Raw genomic sequence first — 20,956 nt, forward strand, 5'->3', positions numbered from 1 at the left:
TCATTTCATCATGCCCTGGATATTCCTTATGCTTTTATTCCACATTTTATTTTCATTTGGTTCTCTGTGTTTCAGTCCGGATATTTTCTACTGTTCTATTCAGTTTACTAATTCCCTCTTTATACCTGTGTTCAAACTACAATAAAGCCATCTGCTGAGTTTTAAATTTCATTTACTGTGTTTTCAGTTCTAAATTTTCTGTGTGATTCTTTTGTACACATCTGGTTCCCTGGTAAAACCTCCCATCTTGCCATCTAGTTCTTGAACATATCGATCTTAGTTATTTCAAAGTCCATATTCAACAGCTGTGGACCTATTTATTTTTTCAGATCTTGGTTTTTGGTATACTTGGCAATTCTGGATGGAATGCCAGACTTTTTTAATGAAAACCTGTGGGGAAGTTACATCTACTCAATAGAAGACCTGTCTTATTTTCTGGCAGGCAGTTGACAGAAGAATGGATCGTCTCAATTGAAATTGAATCAGAAATTGAACTGACTAAAGTCTTTGTAAGTTTCAGTCTATCTCTCATTCAATCCCATTCGAAGCTTTTCAATTGAGATCTCAGGGTGCTTACTAGGACTGTTTCATTTGGCAGTTCTGATATCCACTTTTTAATTTTTTTTATTTTTTATTTTTTGTCTTAGTACTATGAGACTGCCAATATCTCTGCTTTGTTTCTCAGGTAATTTGTGTTTACTTCTTAGCCTATTGCTCTGCACAGATTAAAAATTTGGCTTCACATGGTGAAGGCACTTACCTTCAGGCTTCTCCAAGCTTCCCCTACTCTTAGGGAGCTTGCCCCTCAAATTCTAACTGACTTGGTCCTGAAACCCAGTTTTTATGTCCCCAGCTCCTCTGAGGTTGCCAAAATTTTCTGCCTTTTCACTGCTTGGCTATTTCCCACATTGCTCTCACCTCCCAAACCTACCTATGCTTGCCAGTGCACAGAGCGGGGACCGGCCTGCAAAATATTGGGCTTACTTCAATGGCATCTCTCCTCCCTGAGATCTTGCTCCCTCAAATCCCAGTTGACTTAGTAGCTTTTCAATCCTTCAGACATTTCTAAAATTAATTTAATCTGTGTTTTCTAAATCACTCCTAGGGGAAATGAATACTCTGTGATTAGTTACTTCAGCATAGTCCAATGACCATTTAGTTATTAGCTTGTTCAAATACATATTAGTCCCTCTTCTTTTTTATTTCATTCTTCACATGGCTGCTCTAACATTTGCTGCTTTTCTCAAGTCACCCATCTTAGTCGCTATTCCTCCTCTGAGGACACAATTCACCCCCACTTCACTGGGAGAATGAAAGGAAAGGATTGGATATACTCTTTCAATTTTTCTTCCATGTACCTTACAACTTGAAAAATATATTTATAATTTAAATATTTATTTATTCATACTTAACTTCTTCCCTCACATCTTAGAAGAAAAAGTATTCCTCCATATGCTCTTCTCTGAACTCTACTGTGAGATCTTCAATCTGCTCTTGAATGTCTTAAAAAATGTCTCATATATGTACCTAGTAAATACCTTGAAAATACCTCACTCTCAATATGCATAAATTTATTTTCTTTCCATCTTCCTTTCCCTAAATGCACAACAAAAAAAAAAAAAAGGGGGAAGCAAAACAAACCAAAAACAAAGTAAAAACTTAGATATTTTTCCTGACAGGAAAGTTCCTGTCTCACTTAGTGGGACCATCATTTCTAGTTGTCAGAGCTAGAAACATGAGAGTCATTCTCTTTTCCTCATAGCTCCAATAGTCAATCTGTCTCCAAGTTTTGCCTATTTTACCTCTCACATGCCTCTCACATCTGGCTCCTCAATTCCTTTCAAATTACCACTGTCCCGGTTCAACTAAGTATCACTTCTCACCTGGACTATTAACATGATGTCATAGTTGCTTCTTTTCTCACAGTCAAGCCACTTTCCATCATGCCAGCACAATTGTCTTTTTCAAACACATTTTTGGCCTTCAGTGCCTTTGAAGGGCAGGCCTAAACACGTGAGAAAGGCCTACAGTGGCTCCCACCACTGGACCCTGGGTTTTCTTCCGGTCAGCAATCCTCCCCCACGATGCACTAGAACATCACTCTCACTCAACATTTAGGCCATGGAGCATCTCGGAAATCCACACATTTCAAACATTCCACAAAGTTACGCTAAAGGCAGAAGCATTTGTTCTGAGAACATTGCTTCCCTTTACTTGTGCATATTGTTCTGTTTTCTTTTGACAGTTCAGCTGATAACTAAATGTTCTTCAAGTCCTTGTCCTTGTTCTAAGAATATCCAAGATAAGGGTTCAATGGCTGTACAATTAAAGGGATGAGTGGAATGAGATGTTATCTCTGTTTTCTTTATCTAGTTTATACATCCCTAGTCAACTAGTTGTTCTGTTTTCCTATCGGGTAAAGTTGGCCACTATAAATCAAGTTTGCTAGAGAGCTCATCTATCTACATCTGCATGAAGTACAATTAATTCTACATAAAGCTTTAACTTGCTGATATAGGTATTATTATTCCCATCACATAGATATAGAACTGAGACTCAGAGGTATTTAGCAAGTTGAATAAGATCATTTAGAGGCCGGGTTTTCACCTAATCTTTCTGAAGCCAAATTCCTTGCTTTTTCATATATACCTTGCTTCCCCGAAAATAAGCCCTAGCATGATTTTTCAGGATGACATCCCCTGAACATAAGCCCTAATGTGTCTTTTGGGGCAAAAATTAATATATGACCTGGTCTTATTTTCGGGGAAACACGGTACCAACACTAATAACTCTTACTTATTTTTGCCTCTATTACACTGCAAACTCTATGATGGCAGGAGACGACACATCTTTCTTATTCACTACTGTGTCCAGGAGTCCAGCACAAAGTCTGAAACATTATAGAAACATAATAAATATTACTGAAATAATAGATGATGGACTAGCCCTGGGCAGTACTGTAGAAGTATTATAGACACAACAATCTCCCCTCCCTAACTCCTTTTTACTCTTAGGTAGTACGTTTCACCCTTCCTGGGGCTTTGTCCCACCCCATTTATTTATATTTTAATATAAATCAATGTCAGTCATTTCTTCCAAGTGCATTTGTATTTAACCTTTATTTCCAAATAATAAATGCAAAATAAATGAATGGGTGAATGAATAAATAAATAAGTAAATAAATGCTCTAATCCCAGCTTCCTCCCTTAATAAGTCTAAGGAAGTGGGTAGAGTACCAGGGCACTTGTTTATAAGTAGCAGCCCCTGCTCCTTCCAGAACAGGCTCAAAAATTGGAATTGTTTTGGCTACAGATGCTGAAGGACAGTCCCTGAAAATTGCTGTAAATACAGAAGCTGGAAAAGTTAGTGAAGGATTCAGTGTGGTTTAGTAAAGCAGACTTTGGCAGTGATTCTGTGTACACTGAAGAGAGACGAGCAAAGGCCTTCCAACACTGGCAGCATTGTCTTGGAACTCAAATAATCATAGCATACCTTTCTCATTTGAAATAACAAAGCCATTTTATTAACACTATTTTGAAATCCCTTTATCAGGCAGAGTCTCCAATTTGAACTTTATTTTTCGTTTTCCATTTTCTCACAGTCTCAGATCTATATTAGTGCTTTCTCGGGTCACATGCTTCCTTTTGCAAAGGGACATGAAACTATCAGAATGTACCATTAGCCAAATGGATATCCGGAAGAAAGCCCAATATCATCTACTCACAATTGACTGAGTACATTTTGTACTAACAATTGACTTAGTATATTAACGAGGTGGGCTACCATCCAGCATATAGTAAAAATGACTTATTGTACAAAACGTTGATACTCATGAGAAAACAGACAAAGACACATGCAATACAAAACAAAGAAAGCTAAATGGAGATCTAAAACAGAACTGAATATTTTGTTGTTGCCCGCATTGCCCTTTTCCTCAAACCTCTATGATACCTTTTTGGAAGAAAACAAAAATACCTTTGGTTATCAGTATCTATGCTTGGAATGTTTTAAAAGTCTATAATCTAGGGATGTTTCTTGGAATCTGTTTAGGTTGGAGAGGAAGAGTAATTTTCCAGAAGTTCTTATGTAGTATTATAAAACATATTTCTTATAATATTAATTTTACCTTAACTATGTAGATGGGCTGCATTCCACTCTATGCAACCCATAACTAAAACTCTACTTTTTCATTAAAACAGGAGTTCTCAGCCTTGACATTACTGACATTTGGACAGAATAATTCTTTGCTCCAGGGCACTGTCCTTGGCCTCCATCCACTAGGAACCCCCAATTATGACAACTGGAAATGTTTCCAGATATTGCCAAACATGTCCAGAGGCAAAACTGACCCTCAATTTAGAATCATTGCATGAAAGGAAGGCATCATCCTTGCTACTTGACATTTATTCACCAGAATAAGCCATTAAAAAATAGCCAAGTTCCCTAAGTAATATGTATTAGACATACTATGTCAATCACATTTTTAAATCCTTTTCTTATGATTTTTTCCCCAAATTGAAACGTCCCATATCCATTCTACATATTAAAAGTCTACTTAAGTTATAAAACCCATCTCATCTCTATTCAAGTTGTAAAGTCTTCTTGGAGGCTTATTGCCAACATTTTTCAAAAGCACTGTATAGTCTAAACATACAATTACTGAGTATATACTCTCTTGTGTTGATTTTCCAAAGAGCTATTTAGACCCACTTCGTCTTTCCAGCTAGAGCATAACTAGCTCAAAGCTGCTGTATAAGTAGACATGAGAGTGAGGTACATTTGAGTTCTAGCCCTAAAACATAACAGCTATGTGATTTTGAATTATCTACTTGACGTCTTTAAATAAATTTCTACATCTGTAAAATTAAAATTAAAATAGCACATATCTCATAGTGTTACTGAAGTGAATAAATGAAATATAAAGTCCTAAGACCTCTGCTTAGCATTTTTATTGAACATTTAATATTGTGTACATTGTATATCAAGCACTTTTCTAAGCACTTCATGATCTCATTTAATTGTCATAAAAGAATAACCCGTGAAGAAGGTATAATTATTACCCCCATTTAACTGCTGAAGAAATTGAGACCTAGGAAAGATAAGTAATTTTCCCAAAGTCACATGGTTAATAGATAGTGGAAGGGAGATGTGAACACGAGGCAAGCCAGCTCCAAAGTCCTTGCTCTAACCACTAAACAACACTTCCCCCTTCATATGAAGTAGGCACTCAATAAAGTTATCTCCCATAGGTATTATGTGTATTTCTTTTGTACTTCTTCAAGGCACGGAGTGAGTACCAAGTACATAGGAGATGTTCAGCATTTATTGATGAGGATGTTAATAATACAGCCTGGCTGTAATAAGCACTGGGTTATATTTCTTTAACATTTCTTTTCCAAAGTTAAAATTTCAAAATTGTTATTTCATTTTGCATCTGGAGATTTGGATTACCCTTGTACATAACTTCAAATCATTTTGTCTAGAATTTTATCCAAAATATTTCATTAAAAATTATACTGATATGTCAAGTGAGAAGTGAGAACGGAAGAGTGCTTCTAAAGACTCAGTAAAATTTACCAAAACCTTCATACTATACCTCAGATAAGTAACTAGTCATTTCAATCTTTATGTCACATAATTTTTCTTTTCAAGAACATTTTAAAATACGAAAATATACTAAAATAACATATTATAAATGTTTTCACATAAATGCTTAAACTTTTAGAGTAGCAGAGATATTCTCTTTGACATAAAAAGAGTATACTTTTCTTTAAAAATTTAACTTGTTTTTAAATTTAATTTCATTAGATATTAATCATACCTTTTCAATATAAAAGTGGTATATGATTTGGGGCAAAGAGAATTTACTTAGCATATGAAAAGAAGGCTGCATGTCACTTAGATTTTAAAAAGTTTTTGAAATGAAGATTTTCCTTCACTTGGTAGATCACTAATGTGTTGAAGTGTATATGTGAAAAAGTATTTTAAGATAAAGAAACTCAAGTATAAGACATATATGTAAAGAACTAAATGAGTAGGATCCATCACTAACAGGTCTTAAAAAAGAGAGAGAACATACAGATTGTTTCTCTATTAGTACTGGTGATGTACTCTTCATTTTGACAGGAACTTGCTTTTATCATCTCATGAAAACATTGCTGACAACTCTACTACTAGAATCTAGCTCTGTTCATCTTATTGAATAAATGTGGTGAAAACCCACCCAACGATCAATTGTTATCAAAATATCATAGGTCAGCGTTATTCACTGTGTTCATCAGACCTAAAGTACAGAAATACATACATACAAACCAAAAAAATAGAAATCTGGTAAAATGTAAAGAGAGAGGAAAAGGATTAACTGTACTCATGAAACCATTCGGCTACTTCCTAAACTGCATGACCTTTTAATCGACGAGGAACTATAGTGTCTTCCTAACATATTCCCCTACTACATAGAAAATACAAGATAAGAACTGAGACATAGACGTGTGTTCTGAAACACTTTCCTTATTTGAAAATTATCTCTTATAAAAAGCCCATTGGGAAATTATTTCACTATACTTAGAACTTTAAAAATCTTGGGTGGATACTCAAAAATATTCCAAAACTAATAGCAAACTAAAAGTCATGTTCAATCATAACCTGAGGGCTGATGCTAGGGGAATATTTGATTCAGAAAAGATATATTCAAGGGTATCAGGTGGCTATAGGACAACAGCAGTACTGTTATAAAAAATAATATTTGATACTCCATAACTGATCAAAACAAAGGATTAATTAGATGGATCCAAAAGTGTTAGAAAGTTTCTATGCATTGAAAGAAAGGAAAGTTTTAGATAGTTATGGATAGAAATAACCAGAGGTATTTATTACATACAAGAAAGGGAGCATAAAATCATTTTTTAAAAATTCTTTACTGAGGCAAAAAAGGAAATAATATTCCAGAAGAAAGATAATTACACATATTTATGTAGTTTTTTGTTCATCCAAAATTCTCTGAGATCTCACTACTATGCCAGATTCCAGGCGAAGCACCTATTTTCTAAAAAGTGAGTAAGACACAGGTCCCAGTGTTACAAGGACATGATTCGACTCCATGTGACAAGAGTTAAACAGAAGTCTGGACAGCTGTCAGGGCAGCACAGGAGTGAACTGTGCCAAAGAGCATCAGAAAAGACAATGGAAGTACCATCCTATCATTTGTTTCTCCCCAGCTGAAAAAAGAAGGATCCATTAATTTGCTCAACATGGAAATTCAGGATGGAAATTTCTTGTCTCCAACATGAAAAACTGAAAATTATCTCCATGCACAGATCACCCAAAGAGAATATTTTGGCTCATATAAAGACTATGTTTAAGAAATAAGTGTCTTGGGCTGGCCCGGTGGCGCAGGCGGTTAGAGCTCTGTGCTCCTAACTCCGAAGGCTGCCGGTTCGATTCCCACATGGGCCAGTGGGCTCGCAACAAAAAAAAAAAAAAAAAAAAAGAAATAAGTGTCTTATGTTGACATCTAAAATATTTTGATAACAAGAGGTAATATTTATTGAGTGCGTACCATGTATCAGGCATATCAGTGCTTCACGTATGTCAACTCATTCAATTTTCACAACCTGTCTTAGATGAGAAAAAGAAGGCAGAGAGAGGAAACTTGCCCAAGAACACAGGACTAGTGAGTAGTGTTTTGCCTCTGGAGACCATGATTTTTCATAAATATACTCTGCCTCCTCCCTGGAGATTCTGATCACTGTGGAATTCAAGAATGGCTACTGGGGAAGATAACATATTTTCATGCTAATTTCTACATTGTTCTTGCTGCTGATGACGATTCTCAAGAGATTAAATAATGTTTTTCTACACACATATCCAACACCCTACCTCTCATCCAACATTTAGAAATACTAGGGAGTTTGAGTTCTAAGCTTCTTTCCAAGGAATTATTCACATTTGGTGTTGAGAGCCACATTCTTTAAAGGGGCTTAATCCTCTGGGAGGTCCTTGAGGTGAGGGGATTGAGATTGCTGCATTGGATGGACAAGACTAGAGAAAAGAGGGCCACCTTTCCTAAAACTCATATGGGTTTAGATTTTCTTAAGTTTCTATCAGTGTTGGAAAGCCATGCTCCTTGTGCGTGGCATGGTAACAACAGGACAGCCATGAATCTGGACTCTAAGCTGTGTCACTTTGAGCACAGTGGGTCTCTCTGGTGTGATATGTGGTCACTGGGAAGACTACTCTGAGAGGCATTTCATGTCTGCCAAAAGTGGAAACCAGGATCCATGAAAACATTTAGCAGAAGGCCTGATATCAATGATGACAACCGACAACGCTTATGACAGGCCCTACTCCTAATGTACAGGCACCTCTATGTGCCTAGAATACTTATAGGACCTTGAAAAGGGAGAGACAGTCCAAACTCTTCTACCTATTCCAGTGAGTGGGGCTCAGAGTCAAAATTAATGAGACTTAGGAATATCATGTCAGGTGAGATTTCATTGACCTGAGTAATGAGACTATCCATCCCATTATATTCTGATATGTTAACTCTTAGAGTACATGGTCCACAGGACAGCAAAGACATTCAAAGTAACACGGTGGGATAAAAGAGACTGAATACTTGCAAATCCCGGGGGTGCCAAAAAAATGTACACATTTTAAGATATGTATTAGTATGTATTTAAGAGATGTATTACTGTGTATTACTTTTTGGAGTCGAATTGAATTATGGTACCAATGTGTAGTATGGCGCTCGCTCAAAAGATGGCATTAATCAAATGAATGCTGGCATCATTCATTGTATTACAATTTTAATACAGATTTTTCTTTCTTAACATGGGTATACATTTTTTTTGGCACCCTCTGTATTTCGTCCTTGATAAGTGGTTTGTATATGAATATGTAGTATACATCAATTTGTAAAGGAACATTCAGGGGTTTTTTTTAGCTAATCTTACAGATGCTCCATACGTATCCCTTGCATTGCAAGTCCCAAGTCAGTGCTGTTCCTGCATCATGCTAGACAACACAGCTCCACTGAAGAAGAAGTGAAGCCACAGTGTGTTGCTTCTTTCCTCAAGACCCCCAAGGTGGTACAAAGTCAAGGTTCTTCATGAATCCCCGCAAGAAGTCAGGTAGTCTAGCATATTTAAAAAGTCTTCTATTCTGTTGGAATCACCCTGTTTTCCAACAGGGTGGAGAATACTTATATTCTCTGACAATATTGGCAAGGTGACAATTTAAAACTTCCTTTTTGGAGAATAGCCCTGTTTTCCATAACAATGAGCATTTAGCTAAACTTTATAAAGTTAACACACCCATGACAGGGCAGGTGTGCCACATCTCAACCAAAACTCTTTGCAGAGGAGAGGAAAATAATATTTCACAATGTTGCAGTTAGATTAAAAGCAGAGCACCTGGAATGCCCCTGCCTGGCTTCTTAGTTATGCCCCATATATCACAAAATCACAAATTAGTACGTTGAAGGAGCATTAAGCCATATTAAAATATTTATAGAGGATGTTTTTGTTTGTGAAGGAAAGAACATATTGGTGAACGTGTGTACATTCATAGTATATTCCATACATTTGATCAGTTAACTTGAAGTATGTACTGTGACCTCCAAGACAATAAAAAGGTATGCTCTACTTTTTTATTGCTTGCAACCTGATGTAGTCATGATTATAATATAAAAGAATTTTAAAATGTCATAATGTAATTGTGGTACAGCTTTAAGGCATTTGTGTTTATTTCTCACATTCTTCTCAGTGGTAATGTATCGCATAAGGTAAATAATGCTCTATAGGAATTTAAAAAATAAAAAAAGTATTAAGGTGTTTATGGTTATTTCATTTTTAAAAAAGTAAAACCAGCAAAAAACAAAAACCTTAGGATCTTGGTTCCATTTTGGAATATTTCAAGTCTTTTCTGCTCAGAAGCTCTTTAGAATCAGGCTAGGAAAATAGAAAATAGAAGAAATCACCTAGACAATGTCTCCCAAAATGGATCGGCAATGTCTGCATCACTTGTATGTTAGAAATGCAACATCTATTCCCCAGACACACTGAGGCACAATCTGCATTTAGAATAAGACACCCTGATAATTTCTATGGACATTAAGGTTTGAGAAGCAGAGCTGCAAAAGGCACAGCATTTAAAAAGTAGGGACTTGATACAGATCTTGCTATGAGTTTATCTGAAAAAGAAAATCATTTACTCAGAGACACAGACATTATGAAAAATAGAAGCTTGAGATTCTCAAGAAAAGCTTAAAACTATACCTTAGGATATTAAGCAATGTAATCATACACAATCTAGTTTAAATACAATAAATTCATAGTTCTCCCAAGTGTATTTATTCTTTCTTAAAGTTTAAATGTTGACATTCAGCTCAGCTGTCTCCTAAATACTTAAGGAAAGTAGATCCATTAGCAATCCTACAACTGTCCTTGGAAGCCCTAACGTTTACGATGTTCATTCTGTAAAGAGAAAGAGGTCAGTGTCCAGTGAGACCAGATCAGAATCCTCAGCAAATAGGCATAATTAGGATATTGACCATATCTAACTTTGGTATGGTATTTTATCATTTCTAAATTGCTATGGTATCCATGATCTGATTTCATCTTAGGGAATGAAACATGACTGTCTAGTTATGAATTCTGAGACTGGCTTCCATCATCATTCCATGATCTGTATTTTCCCCAACACTTTTTAACAGGAGCAGAAATTCAGTGAGGAACCTACCACACCTGTGCCAGCCATTTCATTTGGTTATAAAATGAGGTTTGTAGCCAGGGATGTGCATTTCATTTCATACAGGCTCACAGAAAATGTACCAACTGAAGTGTTACTGCCATTGGGGTCATTCTGCAAACATATATCTTCTACTAGAAGAGGAAAGGAACAATATAGAATACCGAATTTAATAGGCATCCACCCAACACTTAGCAATGGGCACTCTGTTACATGTCATATCTACTACAACTTCCTGTAGCTTTAGAAGTGACAGCTATGTTAATACAGCCAAATTAATGCAAACCACCTGTTTTAAAAACAAGACTATCAGTGAGTCAGGTGCAAATTTGAACTTCAAACTACATTTTCATGAGACATGAGCATAAGAATGAAGGGAAGGGTTGGCACGGAGGCACTGAGAATAAATGACACATTTGAGAGTAGCTGCTATGTCTGTGAAGATGCTTTCTTGTGCTTGGCTGACCCAGTCCCCTCAGGGAAATGAGTGAAACGTTTTGATTAAAATGTCAGTTCTGACCCCTAAGAAGAGTTCATGGATCCTGCCGATTTCATTATGATGCTTTAGCAATGCAATATGGTATTTCTCAATGAAGCCAGTTAGGATGATTTATCAAGGGACAAAATGAAAAATAGATTTAATCTTAGTATTATCTCAAAAATAAGCAAACACGGGTATTTTACCAGGAATCAACAATTTGATCTGTGGAGTGCCCGTGAGAAAGCCCCCACAGGCAACGCTGAAAAACCAAATAGTAATTTGCCATTCTTCTCTACCAACATGTGAAGCCTGATGGAAATTCGCCTTTTTAAATGAATGCAGACACTATTAACAACAGAAGAGACTGTAGGTTTCTGTTATCCTGGTCTTGGCAGATCTTAGAACATTTTTTACCATTCTGTCCTTGTCTATCTTTAAAGAACTTCTATACACAAACATCCCATATTCAGCTTACTTGGTAATTTGTGTAGATGAAGCTCACCCAACAATATCATCAAAATTCCTCCTAGGAAAGTGTCAGCCCACACCTTTTCTCATTATAATCTCTTACAACTTCTCAAAAAGAAGTCTTTGCACTGTATATTGTCCCCTCACTTTTTCATACTAATCTTATTGAATTCATTTTTCTAAGACTCTGTTCTTTATTCTTATCTCTCCCTAACTTCCTACAAACTCATTAATGTGAATGTAAAGTGTTACCAACAGTTCCTGCCCCTCGCCAAAAGAAAAAAAAAATGTTGTAACTCAAACAAAATAAAATCAAACTCCAAATGCTGAAGTTTTAACAGAATGTCAAAGCACTCTCCTTTCTCCTACAGCAATTAATCTCCAGTGGCTATTCCTTCCATGGGTCCCTCACTTTAAAAAGGAAGCTTCTAGAAATCAAGGGTCAAACCTGTGTTGTGGACACTGTGGGGATCCAAAAGGTTCCCTGTGTTATGAGATGAATTAATATCTCATGCTCGCTTTGAAGTATTATTTCCAATGTCATCTCAAATAGGTTTAAAATGACACCTGCAGCATGATTCTCCCCCCTCTCCTAATTATAAGTAACAGGGCCACGGTGTCTGGAGCCTACGGGGAAAGTAGTTAAAAAATCAGGTGCACACCAGTTGAAGGAGACTCACAGAGTATAGAACTTGAACTGCTGTTGGACTCATCTTGAGAATAGTAACTGTTCTCAAGCAACAGCCACTGTCTCTATATGACAGAGCTTTGCCCTGATAGAAAAGGGTTGCTGCGACTTTTTATAAGAGATAACTACATATTTTTTAAGTCAAATTAGATCAGTAACTTACATGCCTGGCAACTTAATTCTTTAGTTGAATTAAGAATGGCTTTCTATGTTTTTTTTTTTTTTTAAGGAGGGCGCAACTCAAAGTGACCCCAGCGGGGATTGAACCGGCAACGTTGGTGCTACCAGCATCACGCTCTAATCAACTGAGCTAACCGGCTGCCCCAGAAAGAAAGGGGAGGAGGGGAAAGAATGGTTTTCTAACTAACAGTATGACCTCTTGAGTTGTAAGGCTTGTGCCTTTCCCAAGGTCATGAAAGACACCAATTTTTAAATATGGCTGCTGACATGGCTTCTCTTTCACAGAAGCCTTTCTTCCAGTGAGCTCTCATTTTAATGATGAAAATGCAAAGAATTAAAAAAAGCAAAATAAGAATAACTTAAGAGAAGCATTGGCAAAGGAGTGATTAAATGGGTTAGACTGAAGTGTGAGATAAAATTTAGAATATAAACCCTTCGTCCAGACTTCATTTGAAGAAACTGTCCTTGTTCCCCTCACCTCTCATGAAAATCACGGTGCATCCCAAACTCTTGCCATTAGAGCCTACCTCCTGTTCCTCTCTTTATTTCTCTGATGTTTACCAACTTTCTCTACCCTTCTTCATTCGCTGACGTCTTGAGCACAGAGCTCGCATTCTTCTTTTTTTTTACTATTTAACTTCTTTCTATTGGCCCATGTTCATGGTGATTTCAACAAGTTCAAGTCCCTCTTATTTTTAAAAATAAAAAGTATGTTCCACATTTACCTCCAGTACATTGAACATACGATGGCTAGAACAAACATTCTTTTAAATGAAGACCCAATCACGTGACTCCTGACTCAAGATACTGGGAAGATCAGATACTTCCCAGTGCTTTTCTGATAAAATCTCAGTCTTAGTCATATTAGTCCACATGTTCCTTCTCCTTACTGTCTATTCTCTAACAACGCCCTGTTCTAGTTCCTTAGAAGCACTCAGTTTGTCTCTCGTCTTGGACGTGTGCTATTTTCACTGCCTAGGACTTCTCCCTGTTCTCACCATCAAGCTCATCCTTCCAGTACCAGTTTGAAGGTCATTTTGATAGGAGAACCTTCTCTATTTCTCACATGGATAAACTGCAACCTCTGTTCTTTCTCCAAAACCTGTTCTGAGAAGTAAATTGCCACTCCCATATTTTAGTAATAACCTAAAACTTTACCAAATTCGTTATCATTATACTTAACAATCTTTCTCTGTATTCCCACCTCCATGACCCCCAGCCACTTGTTAAGATTAACCAGAAAAACTGTTCTTCAAAGCATGGAGAAGGATACTGCAAATAAGTTAATTCAACATTATTCTTGGACACTGGTTCACATCATTTCAAACTGTCCTAAAACGAATTACTGTAGTTATTTCCACATATAATAAACACATTCAAAGAAATAAAAACTAGATAACTGCATTTTTTAAATCTTATAGTCACAATACCTCACAGGAGCGGCTTATTTAAAGTCAACTCAGCACTTTTTTCAAAACAGTGTTAAATAGAATTTCTTTGAATTCCAAAGATCTGTATGTCATAAGACAGTCAGTCATTTTGTCTGAATTCAAGTACTCTCAGTTAATGTAAAGTCAAGGTAAAATGCTATTTCCACAGATAAAAGAGCATCACAGAATTGTTAAAAACGTTATCATTCAGAGATTTAAACAAAGATAACCACTTTTGAAGAAGAGACTGCCCCTGGCTTATCAAGGAGCTCAAGCAACTGAAGGGTGAACCATAATTACACATTTGCAACAGAAAAGCAATAAGGGCACTTACGCATGTCACCGAAGGCCCCCTTTGTCACTTTGGTGGCACGTAACACCACTACAGTGAACTTGTGGGAATACTGGTGCTCCACCTGGAAAGAAAATGAAAATAAAAATAAACTGCCAATATAAAATCCAAGTAAATTGTTCTACTGTTTCCTTGAGACTATTTAAAAATATTCTAGTTGAAAGGAAGTAAAGTAACCTGCATACCAGAAACATCCTTTGATCCCAAGGCTGTTCCTTCCTTGCTGCTCTCCTCTCTCCCATCACAGAATTATTGAGAAGTTTAGATCAAGTTTTAAAATGTCACTACAGCTTTTACTATTAGGACCTCTTTGCTGTCAGGTTTACCAAGCGCTGAGGAAATAATGTAAATCAGGACTGCGTCCTAGGAGCACAATCAGGCTTTGTACTGGATGACTAAGAAGCCCTGACAGAAAAGCGAGGTCAGAGCAAGATGTTTGAATTATTTAGGTTTGTTTGTTTTATTGTTACTGTTCAATGAAAGTCTTTTTTGGCATGACATTTCCAGAGCAGTTTTCAAAAACCTTTGGACCCAAGGCAATCAGAGGTAAACTACTTATGTTAAATTTAATGCATTTATTATAAACCATACGCAACAATGTTAAAAGTTTCAATTAGCCTAACAGCTTCATGCACATCATATATATTACCAGACTTTATTAAATACTTCACCTAATTAGAGATTAGTTTCCAAATAACTCTCTCCAACAAAACAGAATGGGGAATCCCAGACCAGAAAAAGCTGAAGAGGTTCATCAGTATTACGAGAAATGTCAAAGGGACTTCTTTAAGAACAGAAATAATATAAATAAGAGAGTATTACGAAGAGAAAATATTTTCACTGACAAAGGCAAACACATAATAATAAAAATAGCAGATCTACCAACACTAAAGCTAGTAGAAAGGTTAAAAGGCAAAAGTAGGAAAATCATGTGCAATTACAACAGTAAATTAAAGTATACACACACACAAAAGAAGGAAAAAATAACGACAAAAACATAAATGAGTAGTCAAAAATACTGTAATAACTATGCATGGTGCCAGGTTATGACTTATGGGGGGAAATCACTTCACAAATTATATAAATGTCTAACCACTATGCTGTACATCTGAAACTAATATCGTATTGAATGTCAAATGTAATTGCAATATTAAAAAATTAAAGATAAAAGCAAACAAAAAATAGAATGGGGAAACAGGAACTCACATAGCTCTCTGAGCAACTGAAAAGATTACAAGTCTTTATCTAAAGCTCAAACATTTTTGTTTAATCTTAGAAGAGGCCCAGGTTTATAAGGTACTCACTCCTACCTTTCTTAACTTTGACTTACTTAACTGGTTAAAAAGTCCACAATTGATTAAAAAGAAACTAAGATATTGAAAATACTGAGAAGTGAGTAAGACAATCTAAAAGCAAAGAGGCAGAAAAAAATGTAAAAACATAAATTTATAGAGACCAACATTAGTGGGGTCAAAAGTTATACAGCCTTCGACACTTTCTGAAGCTATCATTCTATTAACAGAGTAATAATGTCCAGATGTCCACCATCAAGAAGAGGTGAAGTCACGAATGACAAGCATATATTATTTACAAAAGCAGAGAAGCATGTAAAATCTTTCAAAATAACATCTTATTCAAGTTCATTATCAAAAATAAATGCCATCTATATTTAAAAGAGCTATAAGTAGCCAAAGTTTTATTCGACATAAATAAAATTATCAATCATGAAGAAACATGAATGCTTAAAAAAAAAAATGTGTGGCCTTATACTAAAGCTGAAAATCATATGTACTCCCCCCACCAAAAAATAAAGAGAATCCAGTGTCATAGTTGGAGACTTCAACACCCCTCGATCAGAAACGGACAGATCCAGCAGGCAGAAGGTCAGTAAGGATATAGATGAATTCAACAACACTATCAATCAACTAAATATAATTGCCATCTATACACTACTTTGTCTAACAATGGCAGAATACACATTCTTCTCAAGCTCACGTGGAACAATCATACAATGTCTACTCTAGGACCGAAATAAACAAGACATCAGTAACAGAATGATAGCTGAAAAATCACAAAGTACTTACAGATTAAATAATACACTTCTAAATAACACACATGTCAAAGAATAAATCTCAGGAGAAATTTTAAAATATGTGGATCCAAATGAAAATGAAACAACTTATCAAAATTTGGGGGATGCGGTGAATGCATGTAATGCTTAAAGGAAAATTTATAGCATATAACACAAATAATGAAAAGAAGAAAGATCTGAAATCAATCATCTAAATGTCCACTTCAGGAAACTAGAAAAAAGACAAATTAAGTCCAAAGTAAGCAGAAGAAAGATAGCAAAAATTAGAGCTGAAACAAATAAAATTGAAAATGAGAAATCAATAGAGAAAAATCAATAAAATCAAAAGTTGGTTCTTTGAAAAGATCAATAAAATCGGTAAGCCTCTAGCCAGGCTAAATAAGAAAAAAAGAGACAGAATACAAATTACAAATATTATAAATGAATGAGGGAAGTTCACTACAGTTCCTATGGACATTTAAAAGGATAATAAAGGAATACTACGAACAACTCTAAGCCCACAATATGATAACGTAGATTAAATGGACCAATTTGTTGAAAGACACAATCTGCCAAAACTAAAGAATAGACAAATAGATCAATTGAATGGAATAGAGCCCAGAAATAGACTGGCACAAATATAATCAACTGATTATTGACAAAGGAGCAAAGGCAATACATTGGAGAAAAAATAGTCTTCTCAACAGATGGTGCTGGAACAGCTAAACATTCACATGAAAAAAAAAAAAGTTGATGCTCTTGAAACCCAATTTAGGGATTAGCTTTTTCCACTAAAGAGAACTCAATAATAATTATTATATATAATAGCACACCATCCCAAATCATTTATGGTGTTTTCCATAGCCTAGAACTTCTAATACCACATGGATTTTCAAATATCAAAAAACTCCCTTGCAAAAAAAAAAAAAAAAAAAAAAACTCCCTTGCAGCAGCCAGTCGGCTCAGTGGTTAGAGCACGGTGCTCATAACACCAAGGTCCCTGGTTCGATTCCCACATGGGCCAGTGAGTTGCGCCCTCCACAACTAAATTGGAAACAACTTGACTTGGAGCTGAGCTGCACCCTCCACAGCTAGACTGAAAACAGTGACTTGACATGGAGCTGATGGGTCCTGGAAAAACACACTGTTCCCCAATATTCCCCAATTAAAAAAAACAAAAAAACTCCCTTGTAACATGAAAATTATTAGCAACATTCTTATCTATGATTTAATATAGTTTTGAAATTGCTGCAAACATGTTCATATGTCAAATGTTTATTAATAATGTACACAGAGAGATATTGTTATAAGAATTCACTGAGTGTAAACCACATGTTGGACATTCTACTAGATACAAATTCTCATTTAATTTTCCCCAAAACCCTATAATGTAGGTGTAATTATTATATTTTTACATAATTGAAGTGAGATTCCCAGTATCTCATAAATAGTAAAAGTTAAACTTGAATTGGAATACAGTCTGGCTGTCTCCAATGTCTGTACTCTTTCTACATTTGTTTACTTGCACAGAGAGTAACAATACCTTTAATAGTAGAAAACGGCTGTTTCCATTTATTAAAGCTGTATAGAAAGTTACAATCTAGTCTATTATATATGTAATTGATCTATACTCCGTCTATGAATTGGGTTATTTCCTCCATCATTCAGCTCTCTATTTTAATCTGCTTTTATTCCCATCAGCCTCAATTCTGTCTCCTTAACTATAGTGATTGAAATACTTGCATACAGGAAATAAGGAGCAAATCAACCACTTTCTTGTTTTTTACAAGTTAATTTTGGAAACGTCATAAATCTTCAGGTCACCTACAAATTATTTTCTCTAAGAGCTGTAAAGATTAATAAGAGAGTATCTATAAAGTAAGTACAAATTCTTGGAGAAATGTGTTCATTTTCAATCAATGATTATCCAAAGTTTCTTTCTTTTTTTTTTTTTTTATAATCCCTTACCATGTTCCTGGGCCGATATCATATAAAATTGCAAACTAGTATAGACAGGGCTAGCTTCCAACTTAAATAGGAGAATTTTGGTTATGTCTCAGGGGTGTTGTCAAAGGAAATGATACTATTGAATCTACAACCGGTGTTCCCCGTGGAAACGAATGACTCAGCACACGGCTATTACTTGGTCTTTGGCAAAAAGAGATGCCATATTTCAATTAGATGTCAAATATAAGCTCAATATACTGACTTAGTCACCAAGATTAAGCCTTGCCTTCAGGTCTTGGATTACCTTACTTTGAGTGTCTTTCTTCATCTATAATCTTTTCCATAGTGAAAAATCATAACCTTTTTTCTTTTTCACAATTACAATAACCCAGTAATTATGAAAACAACTACTGTATTAAATTCATTCTGGTGCTCGCTTAGGCAGCACATATATTAAATTCATTCTGGAGAATTACATTGACATCTGTAACTAAAATGATTGGATGTTGGAAAAAAATTACCAGTCAATTTGTCCAAATGAATTTGATGATTGTCCTAATCTGTTAAAAATTCTACTGTTCCAAAGAACCAAAGTAACAATCACAGAACAAATCTGATGGAGGAGAAGGTAGATTCTACCCACAAATACGTTTTTTTTCTTCTATTGAACTTCCATTACCTAATTTTAACTCAGATTAAAATTTAAGATTATTAGTATGATGAGAAAGCAGAATCTCAGTACTGAATCCAGAGATTGTAATCATCAGTCAGCAACAAGAAACTTCAAACAGATCACTGAAATGTTTTGAAAAGAATTGCTGCATTGATATCCAAGAATCATGATACTTTTTAAAATAAGATACTTATTTTCGGTTTCATTTCCTGGCGTGGAGTTTCATTCTAATATTAATACATTTAAGAGGCACTGGCATTGTATTACTATTCTCCCACATTTTTTTAAGTATTCAGTTTATAGTATATTTACAATTTACAACGCTATCTAACCTGCTTTAAGAATTTTCAGTCATGAATTGGCTATATGCAAATAATCCTGACGTCCAAAACACCTACTTTGGCAACAGAACTTGTTAGCTCTAACAGACATCACTAAAAAAATCATAACCAGAACTATGATTTGAGTTTCTTCTCCTTCATGAACAAGACACTTTCCACTTACATAATAAGCATTTATATGAAATATGGTAATGACATATTATATTATAATAGATATATCTATATCTTAAAAATTAAATTAAAGATAATTTTCATGAAGTTAGAAGATTTTAAGTCCTATTTTAATCAGGATTCACTCTAGCAGTGAAGCTAATATAACAATATGTGATGGTGACAGTGTGGGTCTAAATTACCCATTTCATGACATGCTCACCATCAGTTTATCTTCAAGATACCTAAAATGAAAAAATAATGCAAAATTTTAGCACCTAGATTTTAACTGATAAAGATTCTAGTCCAATAGTAATTAAGTAGCCATAGTACCACACACAAAACACTTGAACATCAGCATTTTTCCTACCTCAATACCCCTAAAGAAATCTACACTCTTCTAGGACTAATTACGGCTGACTTAAAGAGTATGGCATGTAGGTACACCTTCACCCTCCTGGAGGGGCTTATGAGAACACATGAAGTAGCCTGTGTACTTGAAAAGTTTTCCTCACACATTCTCAAAGACCCTTCGGGGGGCAGAAATATTTATTTGTTTTAGAATACTGACATACGTGATATGGCATGCTCATCCAAATCTAAGATGTCTTTGCACTGATGATGTTCAGATGAGAATGTGAAGTCTAGCAGATCCAACATACTTAGAAATACAGATATAGTTACAAATGTCATTTTCAAGAATTTATCCTCGTTTTAAGGGGCTTCTTAAAAACTTCTTTAAGTGGTAAGTGAAAGATTCATAACTAAAAGACAGACACAGTCAGAGGGTATTGACAATAAAATGCTTTATATTTTCCATCTCAGTTTTCTGCCTTGGTTTCCTCATTTGTAAGATGGCAGTTATAATATCACCAACTACATAGGATTTCTCAAGGGTTCCCTGGTACATATACAGATCCAATATTAGAATTTCACATAGGACAATACTGAATGTCAAGTTTTGAAGATTATTTCTGGGGAAATCACTTAAGATGAGATGATTATCTCTTTTCTTGGGATTATCTAGGGGCACTACTGATTTAGAGTTAAAAAAAAGTGGTTGGGAAATTCCACTTGTGGTAATGACAGATTAAATAATCTGGGTTAAAACTTCCCACACAAAATAAAAACTAAACAAGGTTTTACAAAATAAGTCAGCATTTTCTTACAAGTAGCTGAGATTTTTAAATTTCATTTGTCAATTTGACTGGCCCTGAGTGCCCTGATTAAACATTATTTCTGGGTGTGTCTGTGAGACTGTTACCAGATGAGATGAGCATTTGAATCCGCGAACTCAAGAAAATAAATTGCCCTCTCCAATGTGGGTTGGCGTCATTCTATCTGTTAAGTGCCTGAATAGAACAAAAGTAGGAATTTGCCCCTTTTTTCCTGTCTCACTGTTTGAGTCGAGGCATCTTATTTCATC

At 35.5% G+C, this 20,956-nt stretch overlaps 1 protein-coding gene across 2 annotated transcripts in view; it reads right to left on the reverse strand.

The window, feature by feature from the left end:
• The window catches only part of PLA2G4A (phospholipase A2 group IVA), a 343,561-nt gene that overhangs the window by 88,854 nt on the left and 233,751 nt on the right, over positions 1 to 20,956 (reverse strand). For both annotated transcript variants that reach the window (XM_081026434.1, XM_081026433.1), the window contains one exon: positions 14,331 to 14,412. In XM_081026434.1, the coding sequence (XP_080882560.1) occupies positions 14,331 to 14,412 (82 nt within the window). The remainder of the gene's footprint in view (positions 1 to 14,330; positions 14,413 to 20,956) is intronic.

Source organism: Rhinolophus hipposideros (assembly GCF_964194185.1).
Source record: "Rhinolophus hipposideros genome assembly, chromosome: 19".
NCBI lineage: Eukaryota > Metazoa > Chordata > Mammalia > Chiroptera > Rhinolophidae > Rhinolophus > Rhinolophus hipposideros.